This window comes from Xiphias gladius, chromosome 7 (assembly GCF_016859285.1).
Source record: "Xiphias gladius isolate SHS-SW01 ecotype Sanya breed wild chromosome 7, ASM1685928v1, whole genome shotgun sequence".
In the NCBI taxonomy this organism is placed as follows: Eukaryota; Metazoa; Chordata; class Actinopteri; order Istiophoriformes; family Xiphiidae; genus Xiphias; species Xiphias gladius.
Genome location: NC_053406.1, coordinates 12,450,717 through 12,468,488, shown reverse-complemented (window position 1 = coordinate 12,468,488; position 17,772 = coordinate 12,450,717). Strand labels below are relative to the sequence as shown.

The 17,772-nt window shown below is 38.3% G+C and overlaps 1 protein-coding gene across 2 annotated transcripts; it reads left to right on the top strand.

The window, feature by feature from the left end:
• The first annotated feature begins 579 nt into the window (after positions 1-579).
• On the top strand, positions 580-15,977 carry LOC120791504 (T-lymphocyte activation antigen CD86-like). 2 transcript variants are annotated; one of them, XM_040129910.1, is made up of 8 exons: positions 580-604; positions 3,757-3,785; positions 4,777-4,853; positions 7,091-7,390; positions 8,309-8,602; positions 10,181-10,303; positions 10,442-10,493; positions 15,880-15,977. In XM_040129910.1, exons 1-8 carry the CDS (start codon positions 602-604, stop codon positions 15,950-15,952), a joined length of 951 nt encoding a protein of 316 aa, XP_039985844.1. In that variant the 5' UTR covers positions 580-601; the 3' UTR covers positions 15,953-15,977. The 2 variants fall into 2 exon arrangements, with proteins under 2 accessions (XP_039985844.1, XP_039985845.1); XM_040129911.1 differs by lacking the exon at positions 15,880-15,977 and adding an exon at positions 10,709-12,044.
• The last annotated feature ends 1,795 nt before the right edge of the window (positions 15,978-17,772 follow it).

Below are 17,772 nucleotides of genomic sequence, written 5' to 3'. Positions count from 1 at the left end.
GTTTATTGGGTCATTTACTTATGGTTAACACTGAACTTCAGCTTCCTCCTTCCCCCACACCAAACATTCTTTGAGAAATTCATATTTACTGTGACATGTTCAAAAATACATAATTTCAGAAAACAAACAGCAGCAGAATTTTAGGAATGTAACGCCACTGTGTTTACCATGGTAAATGATTGTGATCAATAATTCATGCAGGTGAGCCTGAGTTGCTAAGTAAACAGGGAAGTTTAATGTTCGTAGTGAATGTACGCATAAGCACACACACTCACACACCCACACACACACAAAATTCTGTGGAAGCCTTCAAGTTACAATGATCAACAGTAAATTAAATACACAAACTAAATCTCAGCAAAATAAACATCAGTTACATACAGTTTGTATTACATTGCAACAAAGGCAGATCAAGTTCTGTACAATTAAAAGAAGAATATGTTACTGTAAGGTTGTCCTTCATAGAATGTGGTGTGATAAAAAAAAAAAAAAAAAAAACAGCCAAATGACTCATACAGCTGCACCCATTATGTTTGCTACCTCGAAGAGGAAGTCCCTTGTTTTTAGTCTTTCCCATAGAGAGAGAAGGCAAGAAAGCATAATGGTAAGAGCTTGTTTCACCTCTTTCTGTTTTTTCTTGTCCAATTTAAAAATTCATTTTATTATTGTGATTAAGGCTATTATTTAGATAATAATGCCATGCTGATGTTAGAATTGAATTTTCTCATTCATTAACATAGTTTTCAGTTTATAAAATATACGTGAAATGCTATCGAGCAGCAGCCTGTGAATGCTATGTGTGTGTGTTTATGTGTGTTTGTGTGTATGTGTACGAGCTCATAACTTCTAAAAAACTAAATCTTTCTTGGAAGACCTTGGTTTCAAGTGCGCTACAATTGTTTCAGTTGCTAGATTATACCAATCAGCAGAACAAGTAGTAAACACAACTATTAAATACGTTTTAGGTAAACTAACACCTGCTTGCTTATCAGAAAATCGTTCTGTCCGCTGCAAGATTAAATATTTTATAACAATAGTATGTGCAAACGTGTGCACCTGGATTAAAAAAAACAGTTTTAAAAAAGTTATTCAGCTTTATGAATATAACAGTAGTTGTGACTAAGACAGAGCAAAATATGTCAATAATGGCATCATGAATGTGTTAACAGTCTAAATCAAAACAACTTGTGTTAATAGAGTACCTGTATTTGCTGATTTCATACATGACTGGTGTATCTAACAGATACACCAGACTAGTGTTGAGGATATGTATATTACAGGATTGGGAAATCACTGAATGTGAGATAGGAAATAGCTTGTGTTTTGTCTTTCTTGAAAAAAAAAAATCAGTTAGTGAATCTTCAGCTGTGTAGCAATAGTAGCTAAACAAGTACGCCTGTCCAACCACCAGTCTCTCACTTCAGTTCAATCAGTTTCACCCTACAAATTTCTTTGCAGTCCTTTCTATTTTTCACCCCCATAAAGTATCACACAACACCCACATTCAAAAGACATGAAACTTAAGTGAGTTGAGTTTAAATAGATGTGTGTGAATGGTGACTGGATTTGTTGACGGGTTGACTTGACAGCCAAAGTCTAACGACATGCTTGCACTTGATGCCTTGAAAGAATCCAGTAGGGAATAGTGCTTAGTAAATCATGTTACGTCATGTGGGAATTCCCATACTAGTAAAGCCTCATTGTTAGCTTGTGATCATTACTATGACTGATGGTATAATAATAGTATTAGTAAACACTTATTTGAAGAGAGCAAACACTTAAATACACAGATTGATTCATAACACACAACCAGTCATAACATACGCTGGTCTGTGTTTTTCTATTGCTATCTAAGTTTACTTACTTGTATACATTGTATATTGTATATTGTGTAAATTATTAAAGCGTGTAAATGTCCCTTCACCATAACCGCAAAAATATATAGAATATTTTATATAAGACTACATCAACTTTACCAAGATGGTCTTTCTCCCAAATTCACCTGTCATTCCCTAAAGACAAATTAGGGACAAAAAAAAAAACCGAATACCTTTGCCTAAAGTGCAATAGAAAACATTGAAACTGCAAACCTTACCTGCAAAAATTGTCAGAGTTGAATCAACACCTCTGACACAGTCTCAATAAAATTGTAGGTTCTGGTGTAAAAAACATACAGTCACAGAAATAACAGAAAACTTAACCTCCATCAAAATTACTACATCACAGTTAATTACTGTAGAAGACATGATGCCTGTTGTTAAAATCAGCCTCAAGAATTCCAAATGTATTAATTAATTAATCTTTCACAGCCCTTATTGTATCACTTTTTCTAAAACCGAAGGCACAATGTACAGTACTTTAGGTAATTATATTGCCCTTGGGAATTCCCTCTTCCTGTTGTTGGTTTCTGCTTAGGACACATGATACATGATGCCACTCATTAGGAAGCATGATGCATGTAGTGGTGTTTCCAAAGGAAGTCCACTTTTGTATTAAGGTTATTTTTTGCTGCAAACTCAACATTCTATGAATTTGTGTTTTCAGGGCAGAGTTTCAATATAAAGAACTTTTCTCAGAGGAGTTAATATAATTTCTAGAATGCATGTGCATTTGAATAAAGTGAGACCAGGTTTCTAAGAGGACATTTGTGAAACATTTTGACTCGCAGACAGTTTTCAATGTCCCTTTCCTTTGATTTACCAAACCTACAACTAAAAGAATTCAAATGTTATTATTTACTTGGGAATTTCTTAAGATTTTAGGTCACTATGAGCAGGCCCTTTGCAGAAAAGTCACAACAGAAATAAATTTCCTTATGAACAAGTTTAGATACATTTGATAATTTAAAAATAGCTTGTGAAAACCCATAATGAAATCAATTTTTTTCTTGTCCTGGGGGAAATTGAGTTTTTACAGACTAATACACATACATGCAGTATATACTAACTGAAACTAGAAAATAGCTGATACTTTCAGCACTTGGTAAAAAACTGGATGGTACTGTCTGAAGTGTGACAGCAGATTCCCCCGATAGGTACAGGAATACACCATTCTGCATATCAACAGAAGGAGGCTTTCTCTGATACTGCTCACCGGGACTTTCCTTAAGCTTATTTGTTCAAAATACTTTTTTGGGTGTGTTCTTTCAGGATGAGAAAACTCATTTTCCCACTCAAGACTAACTGTCGTGAGTGGGAGTCCCACCGCCCTCATTGACCTCATTTTTGTTTTCAGCAAAATAGCTGTGATAAAAGTGAGCTACCAGCCCATCAAAACCAAGCTTCAGACAGAGTTAGACAGACAGTCAGATATTTCAGATGAGATTGTTTTGTTTTTTATGAGAATAATTTCCAGAGACAGTGTTTAGTATATGCCTGTGTACTAATTACCGATTCGACAAACACTATCATTTTCAATATTAATTTTCATAGTAAGTAAATTTAACAAAACAGTGGTGATTCAAGAAGTACATGCAGTGGTTTTTGGATGCAGGGGTGGGAGTGGGTGTGTGTGATGTGTGTGTGTGTGTGTGTGTGTATGTGTGTGTGTATGTGTGTGTGTGTGTGTGGGGGTACACAAAGACAAACGATGAAAAATCTCTCCACTATTGACTGTTGCATGGGTGCTCTATTTACTTGCCAATCTAGTGGACTGCTGCCTGATTAATGCTGTTCTTCAGTTATTTAAAAGATACTGAATTAAATGTAAAGATAATCAATCCTATCACAGTGATTAACCTGGTTGTCTTTTCAACAGGCATCCATTTGCAACCTACAGTATTTTCTGTAAGTACCCCTCCAGCTTTCTATCATGTCACAATTATTTTGAAATTTCAGCATTAGACTTTATAATACAACGACTACGTGTTAAGTATTTGGAAATTGTCTGCACCTTGAATTAAGTATATTTTTAGTATTAAAGAAATGTATTGTCAGTAGATTGTCTAAACAACATGATCTCATCCAACCCTCAGCAGAACTCCCCACCCCATTTGGGTGGGGGAGCTTAACAGTCAGCGATGTAGTCATGGAAGTAAAGATTACTAACATCCATGAAAGTCAACCACAAAAGATTGTCCAAGAAACAACTAAAAATATCCTTTCAGTATTTATTAATCTGACCTGAGAACTAACTGAAAGATATGGGTTTGTGACCCTGAATCACTCAGTGGAGCTATTGATGCCTGTGTCAAGGCTCATCAGCAACATGTATCCAGGTTATCTAAAAGGGCGAGGATACTGAGAACTTTTTTCAAACTTTCACAGAGTTAAATTTTTTTCCTGGTGTTATACTTTTAAAAAAGTATTTCTATCCATAGCTCTCCTGACTCTTAAATTGAAGTTATTTGAGAAAACTTTAGGAGGAACCATTGATATGAAGCACCTCATGGACCCAGGGAGAAACTTCCTCACATATTCATGCTGCAATACTGTGAAATGCTGATCACATCCTTGAGTGTGCACTTGTTTTTTTTTTACTGGAGAAGAGGAGGTGAGGTGGTACAGTCAGCGTCAGAAAGAATGATGGTTGGTGACATAGGAGGACAAGTCTGGTCAGATTTGATGATGAGTCAGTATGAGCACATGTGGCTCCAGAGGCAGTGAACTGGACCATCTTTAACTATCTCCAGACAGAGCCAAAAAGTATTGTCTGTGCTTTTAGCATGCAGTTTTTGTGACTCTGTTAATCTTGTGTACAGTGTGTACCCCTCTTTGTTACTGTAATTCCCCAGTGTTACCTGGGTAACCATTTAAACAAGTGGTTATTTTTCCTCAGTCTTCCAAGAAACCAAAGGCTTTACTTCTGGCTGGTGCCGCTGGTTTGGACTGTGACATGGACATTTTCTGTCACAGGTGAGCACTTCTGTTAGATAGATGCACCCGCAACATTTCTTCTTTTCGGTTTTACGGTGAAACCAGCTGTTTATATAAATAGATTACATGAATAAGGACAAGTGATATCACTGCACTATTACCCGTCACATATGAATAAATCAACACCAAATGTATTATGAGAGAAACCAACAGTGCTGCCGTTTACTTTAGTTTAGCATAATGACTGGTTACTGGAGCTGGACTAGCTGTTTCCCCCTCTCTCCAGTCTTTGTGCCAAGCCAAGTTGACTGGCTGCCAGCTGTAGCTTCATATTTACCATACAGACACAAGAGTGTTATCAGTCTTCTCATTTAACCCTCTGTAAGAATATAATATTTCTTGAGCTATTCTCTAACTCCAATAAACTTGCTATCACAGTCCCTCTGCCCTCATTGACCCCATTTCTATTTTCAGCAAAATAGCTGTGATAAGAATGAGCTACGTACCCATCAAAACCAAGCTTCAGACAGACAAAGTTAGTGACTTGCTGGTGAAGAGAGCTGAACATCTATCAAGCTAAAAACATAGACATTTTTCACAGGTGTTGGTGGACATTCTAAAAACCTACATTAAAGGTGATAACGAAATATAAAACCTATTGCTCATTGTAACATCATTTTCAAAATTGTGACCTTTAGATCATGTAAAACATGAAAGGGACACTACTAGTCATGTATTTTACACAAAAGGAAAGACCAGCTAGGATTAACAGGAACTGAGATTAAACTAATGCGTCATCAAGTGGAGCTCTCAAAAGACCTTAAGAAAAACTCTTGACCTTTACACCCACACACATCCTAAAGTAAAAGCTGTTAATGCAACAAACACTCACCGGGCAATTTATTAGGAACACCATACTAATACTGGGTAGGGCCTCCCTCTGCTCTCAAAACAGCCTAAATTCTTCGTAGCATGGATTCCAAAAGATATTGGAAATCTTTGTGATCAATGTTGATATGATTGAATCACATCCTCTCTGCAGATTTGTCACCTGCACATTCATGCTGTGAATCTCTTCTTCTACCACATCCCAAAGGTGTTCAACTGGATTCAGATCTGGTGACTGGGGAGGCCCCTGAAGTACACTGAACTCACTATTGTGTGCATTAAACCAGTTTGAGATGAGTTTTGCTTTGTAACATGCTTCCTTATCATGCTGGAAGTAGCCAATAGAAGACGGTAAATTGTGGCCATAAAGGGGTGCACATGGTCAGCAACAATACGCGGATAGACTGTGGCATCAAACCACGATAGATTGGTATTAAGGGGCCCAAGCGTGCCAAGAAAACATTCCCCACACCATTACACCACCACCACCAGCCTGGACTATTGACACAAGGCAGGTTGGGTTTCTCTTCTTGGCTGACAGGAGTGGAACCTGACGTGGTCTTCTGCTGTTGTAGCCCATCCGCCTCATGGTTGGATTTGTTGTGATGCTCACCACGGTTGTAAAGACTGGTTATTTGACTTACCATAGATATCTGTCAGCTCCAATCAGTCTGGCCATTCTCCTCTGACGTCTATTATCAACAAGGCATTTCCGTCCGAAGAACTGCCGCTCATTGGATTTTTTTTGTTTTGTTTTGTTTTTAGCACTATTCTGAGTAAACTCCTCCATATAAATGAATACATAAATACTCAAACCAACCTGTCTGGCACCAACAATCATGCCAAGGTCAAAGTCAGATCATTTATTCAACATTCTGATGTTCTGTGAACATTAACTGAAGCACCTGACCTGTATCTGCATGATTTTATGCATGGCACTATTGCCACATGATTTGCTGATTGGATGATTGCATGAATAAGCAGGTGTACGGGTTTCCCTAATCAAGTGCTTGGTGAGTGTATATTACTTATGTTAATGCAACATAATAACTCAGGAATAATGCCCCCTTCTACTTGCGCCCTTATTAATTTTCTTTTCTTTTTTTTTTTTCTTTTTTCTTAGTTTCAGGCAACTAAACATTCTGTCCTTTACAAAAATGCCAACAAAGCAAAGCTGATGATATTCATACCTGGAAATAGACTTCTGTTGAAATACAAATTGGCTGCAATCAAAGTTAATATATTTCTAATTTTTAATAACCTACAATTGTTTCTGAATCTGCAACAGGTCGTGTATTCATTTCTCCCTTAAGACAATTTCATTCTGTTTCATGAAAGGTTTCTGAGCATGCTCTGACCCTTTACTCCCTCTTACTTTTCTTTTCCAGAAAGCACTTCTCCCATTCACCTCAGAGGGGAGGTTGGTGGAAATGTGACCTTTCACTGCCCAAGAATACCAAGAAAGACAGTTATATTTTTCTACTTTCAAATCGGCGACAAATTTGTGAATGGCTACTATGCATCAAAAAATGTGACGGAGATATGGGAGAACACAAGAGTGGATCACACCGAGATGACGGTGCACATGTACAGGCTGAACATCTCACATAGTGGGGAATATAAATGCATTATTAGGTACAGTGACAATGAGGAGATTACTCAACAAGCCATGCACCTCAGTGTCACAGGTATGTGTTTGTTAAATTTAACATTTAAAAATATAGTTTCATTATCTAAGTTTAAGGGTGTTCATAGTTTTGGTTTATAACACTTTACAAGACAATGATGGAATAATACTGAATACAGTATTTTGAATTAAGCACTCTTGTAGCACATTACCAACATCATTGGTGAGGAATAGTTTTTTCAACTGAAAGCAGTGCCTATGAAATTAATTTGATTTAGGCAGAGGGATGGCCAGTTTTTTTCTTCAATATGTGTCCAGTATGTGAAAATCAATGTAGGATAGAAATATAAATAATATCTAATAATAGTAATAAAAATCTTTTTCTGTTCTTCTGGAATACTTGTTTCGAAAACTTAGAAATAAAGAATTAAAAGTACAACATCAACAAAATGTTGTGTGGGTTGCCACATATGAAATAGCTGTGCAATCACAGATGTTGTACTGCTGCGTTTTTAGCAACTGAGATGAAATAGGACATAGTCAATGACGTGGGTCTGAACTGAACTGAACACAGAAGCAGGTGCATGTGCCTTTTTATGTACACTGCATGCACTTATGTCAATTTTGTAGTCTGAATGCGGGGAGTGTTTGTGCTGCTTTATCTACAGATCGCATTTTCAGTTTGTTCAAAGATGACATCAGATCTCCTCCTAAGTCATCCATTTTTGTATCTTCCATACTTATCTCATAAAGCTTCTGCTTATGTGACCGTCATTGTTATTAGACTTTTAATTCCTTTTGTATAATTCTTAAAAAATATATAATACCTTGCTTTTATGCACCTTTCCATCACTCTCCCAGTAATGATCATTGAAAAGGTACAAGGTGTAGGACTATTTTTCTTAGTTTCAGAAAGCCTTACACACTGGAAACAGAGGGCTGACAGTGATGGCTTTCCCTCTGCCTCTGTTTCTTCCAGCCAACTACACTAAACCTACAGTCACAATGAACTGTGATGAAAACCTCGGCTTTGGTTGTCTCCTGACGTGTGCATCGCATGGCGGGTACCCAGGCACCAAGATGATGTGGAATGTACCTGTGTCTAGGAATAGCAGCAGTCAGATGTGGAAAGTTGTGAACAGCAGTGAAGTGCCCAATCCAAGCACCATGCTGTTCAACAGCTCCAGCACCGCATACTTCAACTGTTCAAATGAAGAGCTGAAGTATCTCAGCTGCTCTGTGGGCGACGTCACCTCAGACATGTTCTCAGTCTGTGAGTACCAACAGGACAAGTCCTGATGATTTCTTTACCAAAATCTGTTTTATGCTTTCTACCATTGGGCTAGTTTTGAGAAATTTGAAAGGCAAAGGAGGCCCCTTGGCATAGATCCCCTTTGACGGCTACTTTTCAAGGAATGTGAGAGGGAAATTTTGCATCCTTGTACAACTTGTCAATGTTTGACTGTTTGAGTTTCACACCAGAGTTTATTTTTTTCTATTTCTGTTAAAAGATTTTAAGGCCTATACAAGACTAGGAGTTTACAGCAAAGCCAACTGCTCTGTGAGGATGTAATTAGGCACAGTGCTTTGATTTTAAATGCTATTGCTAGCATGGAAACATGTTAACAATGTAAATGCTGACATGCTGATGTTTAGCAAGTATAGAGAGCTGAAATGAAACCGGAACCTGTGTGTTCAGTTCTTAAGAACTTCATTTAAAAACATATTGACATTTGTAGCTATAATTATAAGGTATGAAAGTCAGCCTAACTACCACTTTGAATTATGTTTTTATATTTATTTTGTATTTGCTCCCAAGTCTGTTTGAAACCACATCTAAGCAAGCCATTAATTTTATGCAATACACAATTGCACAATTGCAGTGATATTATAAGCCTACTTACTTACGTATTCACACAGTAACCAATTTTTGGCCATCTGTCCTTGGCTGCTGCAACTGTTGCTTTTAGCCGGGATTAGGTGTTTAAGTTTTCATATTTGTCTAATATATAGTTTGCTCTTTGATTGTAAAATATACTGCTCTGCTGCCAGTAGACTTGTCCATGTTTGCGATTGGTCATCTGCTGCAAACACTGCCCCTTTTATGTAAATATACTCATTGATAGATTGGGAAAACCTGGGTTGACTTACTGAGTTGATAACCACCGTCGTGTGACCACTTAGCCTGATCACAGTTGTTAGGCTTAGTGAAGTCAGATAACGAAAAGATATCCTGGGTATGTTGAACTTGCTTCAAAGTACAGGCCCCACCTCTCTATGTTTACCATGTTCACCATTGTAGTTTAGTGCGTTAGTTAACATTTGCTAATCATCACTAAACAAAAAGTACAGCTGAGGCTGAGGGAATGCCCCTGGTTTTGCAGGTATGTGGTTATAAACCAAAGTATTGGTTTATAACCACATATGGTGATTTATATTTTTCCTATTATCAACAAATTCCATGAAAATGTGAACTGAGGCTTCTCAGGTATTTGAGTAGGATTATAATACTTATTATTAGGTGTAGCATATCCAAATGTTGAGTAATGTTGTTTTAAGAACTGCGGTACTCATCTGTTTTGGCAACTTATTTAACCTTTTAAATAAATTCAATTATATTTTTATGACATGGTGATAAAAATTTACATATTCAGTAGGACCAATTGGGTTTAGGGCTAAGAGCCACAGAGAGGGTAGTAAAGCAAGAAAATATTGAGAAAAACTAACACAGTTTTTTGTTTGATATGTTGACAGTAATAGAAATAGAAAATGTTGCCAGCCTTATGCTTTAAACTTAACTGCCTCAGTATATGTGTTTTTGACGCCGATATACATTTGTTCTCATCTGAAGGTACACCCATGGTTCCACCTGTAACTTACAGTCCTGTAATGATAGTAGCTACCTGCGCAGTGGTGGTTGTCATTTTAATGGTGGTAGCGCTACTTTCTTGCAAATGCAAGAAAAGACAGACAGGTAAGGACAGTGACTGAGTTTGTCACAAAGTAGTTGTTCTACACACATTTCTGTTTGTAAGAATACAAAGACATCAGTATGACTCACTCAGTGCAATAATGTGCAAAAACTAACAACAGTTTCTATGTTGGATTCCAGGAGCAGCAGCAGGAGATGTGACACAAGAGTGGAGAGTAAATGGATGTGAGGAGTAAGTGGTTGTTTACTAGACACAATTGCCTCCATTTAAAAAGCCATGATACATTGATTACATAGATAAATGTAAGCTCATAAAGAGTCCCATGAGACACAACTACAATGAAGAAATCATGTCCCACATACTTCAAATTATTCTCTGTAACTTCTCTGCACATCGCATACATGTCACACATTTTTTATCACTTTTATATTTTTCATTCTCTCCAGGGAGTTAATAGTCCTCAATGAAACCAAAGGAGGGAAAGAGGCATCTTGAGTGCTGAATTGGTGAAGAAGTATATCCGATTTTTATTCGGATGGAAAATATCACTCAACTGTGTATTTAAATTTGTGACTGACTAGCTACATACAAGCCATGGCCAGTGACCACAAGAGTCGGTACTTATCAGGGACCATATGCTGTCCACATTTTAGTGACACTTGTGACTTTTAGAATTTGAGGAAGTATTCCTTAGTATCCTTTTACTGTAGAAGGACAGCACGTCACTCAACTGAACTAATACCTTAGTTCCCCAAAAAAGGACTTTTCTAATGGTTTGTGGTGACATTGTTGCTGAATACTGGAAAACAGCCTCTGAAGGTTTCCTTCCCAGCACTGTGAGCAGTTAAATCAAAGGCAGAAAAGACGGCGTTTCGGGTCTGGTTAAATGTATATTTGATTTTTACACTGGCATCTATGGGACTGTTACACCTGCTAAAAGTGTCACATTTAGGATGTTTTTTGTAATTTTTAAATACAGTATATTGTTGTTGCTGCACTTTAAAGTCTGACTCGTTTTCCTTTAGTGGCCCACTTTTTAATATTCTGTTGTCTTTAGTGTTTGACCCTCTGGAAATATATATTTTTTTTTAATGTAATGGCCATAATAGAACAGTCAATGTTAGTCCTGTCAAGCTACTCCTTTTTTTTTTCTTTAATATTAGTTAACTAAGTTGTGTTCAGGGTTTTACTCTTCAATTAGTTTTGTCCATCACAAATGGTCTGTAGCAGAACCTGGGGAAAATATGTGAAAATACAGAGAAGATGGATGTCAGAATACTATTTGCACATGAATTTGTTCTCTGCAATTTGATTATTCAGTTTTTAAGTTTTCTGTAGTGTGCAGTAGATTCCAGTATTCAAGGACTCCCCTGTAAGGTGCAATATTGAATAGAAAAAGGGAAAGAGGTATTTCTTTTATAATGAAGTAACCGTTACCCTCATTATTACCACTTTGGTCTTCTTCACAACTCAAAGTCATTGTTGGTGTGATATAACCTTTTTGTATGCTATTTTGGTAAATATTTATTTCATTTTATGTTTTTCTTCTGAAATAGTAAACTATATATAATTTGCCCTTTTTACACCGGTGGGTAAAGATACTTCTGTTATTCTTCCTCTCTCAGATTTGCCAGTCTCAAAGGGCTGCTTTCATTTCCTAAATCTGTACAAAACACTCTTCTCCAATTGCCTTTGTAACTTTGTCTTGTTTGTTTAGCATTTCACACAACTTCACCTTGTCGATCTCATTTTTATATGATATTTAAATGTATAATCAATTAAACCTGTGTAATATAATTTGTTATTATGTTGTGGGAAGAATTATGATCACTTTTCACTCACTTCACTACATGGTCAGACTAAACTTGAACTGCTGCAGTAGATTAGACAATTTACACTGTTTAAGAGGCTTCACACAAAAAAAAATATATATATATATAGATCTATATATAAATACGGCATTACTCCAACATTTTTTTTCATTTGCAATGGACTCTATGTGCCACTAGATGTAGTACTAGCACCACAGAGTGAAGATGAATCTCCTGTTGTCATGGCTGATTGGCATAGTAGTTACTTTAACATCTGAATATTATTTTTAAGTACCACATCCATGAGCCTGATCACATTGGTCATGAGCTAGCCTGCAAAAGCAATTTCATTTCCGCCTGCCCTGGGAATTAAAAAATGTTTATGCATTCAGCACATGATGTATAAATCAGACCGATGTGAACACCATCCTTTTAAACTGGGATATACAATGTCTCTCTGACCTCAATATGTGGTCACCTGCCAGGAGAAGGCTGGGTAGCCCTGGTTTGTCAAAGGAAGAGGGAAGAGAAATAGGAGAACAGAGAGGTTTGTAGATAAGTGAGTTGACATCAAAGGAGGGAGAGGAGAGGCGAAGAAAAGATGTAACTCTGCTTGCTCACATGAGTCTATTGAGTCTATTGGATGTTTGGTCTAACAGAGAATATTGTTAACATTATAGATACACATCAAAGCAAACTGTCTTTCTGTCTCCACCTCTTCTTCTTTCTTTTTTTTTTTATATCTCTCTTTCTCCCATTACTCACACATTTTATTCCTCCATCTCTCTTACTCACTTGCTTTCTCTCTGTCTCATGAGTCACTGTGACAGCCTGTCAGTCCACCTCTCTGCCCCGTGAGTACACTGGGCAGCAGAGCAGCACCAGGCTGGTTGCACTTCAGGAATGTAACCCCAAGGTCCCTGCCCTCCACCACCTCCACCTCCTCCACCCTTTCATTTCTCCCCACCTCTATCCTCCTCATCTTTTTCTTTCCCTCCTTCAATATTCCCTCATTGCATGGACTAACCCCTTCCCCTTTCACCTCACTTTCCTTCTGTTGCTTCTTCCGTCTTTCCCCTTCCACTCCTCTCCTCCATCTAATTATCCTCCCCTTTGCCCCATCACCCCTTCCCAAACCGCCCTTCCTTTCCTTCAGCCACCTTTCTCCCCTCTTTCCCTTACCCACCCTTCTTCCTTTCTCTCCTCCGAACCTCCACTCCCCCTTTCCCTCTTCTTTTTCTATTCCCTCTTTAAAATTCAGAGTGCTTTGTCCAAGATCACTAACAGCCCCCTTCCCCCTGTCATCATCCCCTCACCTCCCACTCCCCCCATCTCTCTGTCCTCCCTCCCCTCATTCCTCTGCTGTCTAACCCAAACAAACCAGGGAGGACTTTCCTCTGTGGTGGCTGCAAGAGAAACACACCACATGTCAGACTTGGTTTAAACATAAACATTAGACAATTTGAGGTACTGGAAAATGATATGAGTTACTTAAGTTCAACATGAAATACTACTAGGAAATCTTAATGCTAAAACTTACCACTGAATATACAAAAATAAGAGCAGAGAACTGTATATTTTGGTGCATATGGGTGAAGTATATTCTAGGGAATCGGGCAACTATCAAAAGCCCCTTTTTTCAAAAAGGAACCAGTTAAAATCCTGCAAAGCGCTAAGGTTGTTTTGGCCACAGGGAACACAAAGAATTCAAATTTTCTTTTTTCATCAAGCCTTTGAAATAAAAAATATAAAAGCTCCTTGGATTTCACTTGTATATTTTATGAATATCACTGATAGTGTAAACTAACTTAATACTGTATATGGAAAAAATACATCATGAGATTTAAAAAAAATAAACTTTTTAGAGAACAGACACACTTGTATCTGAGACACTGAACTGAACCTCTGGCTTACTATTTGTTTCCAAATTGAATTTAACATGGAAAAAATAAAATCTTTCAGTCAGGTGTCGAGGAAACAAAGCAGATATAATAATTATGAAAAGTCTAAGCAGACTGTTCTCTTTTTCAGTTATGCAGCAGAATGTGTAATCTCCCACTTAATGGAGAACCCGTTCAGTCAGAACACAGTCCTGTGGCATGTCTCAGCAAGCGGTGTGTGACCTCGGCCACATTGCTCTGTGTGGTGCCCATACCGGGGGTTTTATAATCAGATTATACTAGTTATGAAAGTCAACTAGATTAGTTTGAGTGCAGGGACCCAGAGCACAAGGCATCGATTCACAGCGAGAGAGGGGAGCTAATCAGGGAGATTGGGCTGTTAACGTTCTCAAAATATCAGCAGGCATTACACTGTCTCTGAATCAGATAACTGTGTATGTGTGTGCTGTGTGCTATATAACACCGCAATCAAGGTAGTATAAGGTGGGCCCCTCAACATGAAATCTCAACATTTTGAGTAATAATATTTCACTGATAGAGCTGTAAATATCAGTGTTTTGCTTTTTTTCTCCGATTGCAGTCAAACCTAAACACAAACAAAGACAGACCATAACAATAGATCCTCTTTCATAGACATTATTATTTTAAAGGATTGTCAACTGATCAGAAATTAGATTATAGGCATATATTCCTGTGTACCAATATTACAGATGTAAAAGAACCATCAGCAGCATCAGAAAACATTAATAACTTAAATTTCGTTAGTTAGTCTAATTTTTGTCCCTGTATTACAAGACAGTAGGTTTGTCAGTTCAAATCTTTAAGTTGAATTTTGGTGGTGCGTGGCCCCTTTGTTTAGATTTTAGTAGATTTCTTTTGCAGATGGGGCTGTTCACAGAAACAAAATGAAGTTCATGGAGCAAAGATGACGAGGGACCAAACCAGGACAAGAGGTTCAGCCCTGGTGCTTCAGCTGAGTGATTGTGTTGTTGCTGTCACCGCAAAAACCCCCACCCTGACCCCCAGAGACAGGAGAGGTGACCTGGAAGCTCTTATCACCCCTGTCCTTTCTGACCCAAGACCTGAGGCCTGAGATCAGGAAAAGAGCAGTAGCACACCAGAGGGGAAAAGAGAGGAAATTAAAAAAAAAGATGGGAAAGGGGGTGACCTATGCAACAATATATAAATAGCTATGTGTTATACTAAATTCATGAAACAGAACCTTTTGTTACATAGCTTATGAGAGGGAAGTTCCATATTTCTGGAAGAAGAATCACTTTTTGAGCACAGAAAGTTACAGTTAGGTTCATGAAACTGCTGGAATCCAGTGTGGGTTGTTTGAGTGTGCATCAATGACAATATTTCTCTTGGTTAGAAGATAAAATCATTGCCGGTGTATATGTGTGGTCTTGGTTTGGTTGAGCCAAAAGTCATCAGTAGAGACTTGACAGAGCTTGAAGCAGCTTGAAACAAGTTGAGAAAGAGATACGGGGGGGAGAGAGATGTTTGTTGGCTTGGAGCCCAATAGAGTATTAACACCTGTCTGTAATGGTGATACACGAAAAGAGTTCTTGAGCAAGGCCTTTTCAACTAGGCTGTGACCCAATATCTAAAGGTGTGTGTGTGTGTGTGTGTGTGTGTGTGTGTGTGTGTGTGTGTGTGTGTGTGTGTGTGTGTGTGTGTGTGTGTGTGTGTGTGTTTAGATGAACGAAATCTGAGCAGACTTTGACGAGAGTCACATCTCCTTTGAATATTTATAGAACTGCTTAAGATGTGACCTTTACTTTTGCACACACATACACACTCATACATGTAAAAGGAAACACTATATACATACAGTTTTTATTCTTTGCTATCCGTCTATCTATGTTGTGTAGACATTGTTCTGCTGCCTGTAACACTCAGACAGGTGATCGTACTGAAGCCGACTGTCCCGTGGGAGGATCGTATGAGGGGCGCCAATGAGAGACCAGTATGAGGGATTGGTGCTTGAGATGCCCAGTTGGCTGCAGACGGTTGGCAGCCTCATGTTTCGGCAGAAGCAGAACATCAAAGACTATCAGAAGCATTTGTAATGTGTGTTGTGGAAGACCAAAAGTGACATCATATACCGTGATGTTTGCTATTTGCTACCAAATTTCAATTCTTCTCAACCTCTGCTCCACAGTAGTTATCCACTGTGTGAAAACCAAGGATGGATATTTACATTTTACAGTCTACTTCTGTGCAGATTCCACTACTGTGACCTCATTTGGCTACTGTGTCTTTTTCAGTTGCACTGCAGAAGACAACTGCATAGCCATAAATTGCGGAGTCTTGGCTTGTTTGCTTGTCTCTTCATGCACATAAAAAAGGACGCCAGTGTAGATTAAAGTCACAGTTGGCTAATTGGAGATTACTTCAGTTTACAATAATGGGGTATAATTTTGCTAATAACTGGCTAAGTTTGGACGTTTGTTTCTTTCCTCCTTTATATCAGTGTCAAGACATTACATTGTGGAATTATTAATGTTAAAATCAACAGCTGTGACATTCATTATGTCAGACATCTGCATACTTTCTGCATATTTTTACAGCTGCATGTTTTCTGCATACAACTGTATGTCTTCTACATACCGACTGCTGTAAGGAGAATGGGGTGTAGAGCGGGTAACATTAAAAATGGTTTAGTATGTTTCTGTGTGTGCTACGTGTGTGAAGAGCTGGAGATGAAGTGGACACAATTAGCAACTGAAACTGAGAAAAGACGGGAAGAAAAATGGCAGACATGCTCTGCAAGCTGGGGATACTTGACACCAACAGGTCCCTACAGCAACCTCCACTTAAATTTATCTCTACACCCCAGACGTGGTGAGGGATTTGAGGAGGGACAGGGTGTACAGAAGCTAATGTGGGTGAAATACAGAGACGAATGAAAGCAGTTTATGTAGAGAATTTTTTTGACTCAGTTTTCCCCCATATTATTAGAACAATAACATCTATGTCAACCTGTACTGTATGTGTACATGTTTAACTGTGTAAATAAAGGTGTGTGTATATGTGTGTGTATTTGCATGTTTGTAATAAGAGACACCTGAGACAGTTAGAAGGTCATTCCTGGAGTCTGGTCACATAGCTTTGATCATTTTCTTGTCACCTCAGAAATAGACCAGAGTGGAGTAGACTGGCACAAACCCTCCCTCCCTACGTGTGTGTGTGTGTGTGTGTGTGTGTGTGTGTGTGTGTGTGTGTGTGTGTGTGTGTGTGTGTGTGTGTGTGTGTGTGTGTGTCTGAGGGAGAGTTCTAGCCCAACAGACTGACAGGGAATCTGCACTTGTTTGTAGTGCACAAGCCTGTGTTTGCATGACTGCACTAATGCATTTGCACACCTTTGTTTGACACTGCTTGCATTTCCTTTCTGAATGTGTTCATGCACATGTATGCAAATGCGTGAGGGCACAGTGTGTGTGTGTGTGTGTGTGTGTGTGTGTGTGTGTGTGTGTGTGTGTGTGTGTGTGTGTGTGTGTGTGTGTGTGTGTGTGTGTGTGTGTGTGTGTCTGTCTGTCTGTCTGTCTATCTGTCTGTGTGTGTATGCACTCATGTGAGAGTTAAGAGGTTTGATATTGATATAAAACTCTTAAGTTGTCAAAAAAATACATTCTAGCTAGAGTGTCAGATCAGACTCTAAGAGCAACATTATAACACACTGTTTACATGCAAATTTGCAAGCAAAGACACACACAATCACAGTCACTACCAAACACACTCTTAAAGACTTTCCCAACAGATGTGGGCTCCAAAATAACACATACTACAATG

What these genes read in the sequence shown, in the direction of transcription:
- LOC120791504 (XM_040129910.1), top strand. An exon ending in TGCAACCTACAGTATTTTCT is followed by an intron (nt 3,786 to 4,776) that starts GTAAGTACCCCT and finishes ATTTTTCCTCAG; the next exon opens with TCTTCCAAGAAACCAAAGGC. An exon ending in ATGCAAGAAAAGACAGACAG is followed by an intron (nt 10,304 to 10,441) that starts GTAAGGACAGTG and finishes GTTGGATTCCAG; the next exon opens with GAGCAGCAGCAGGAGATGTG.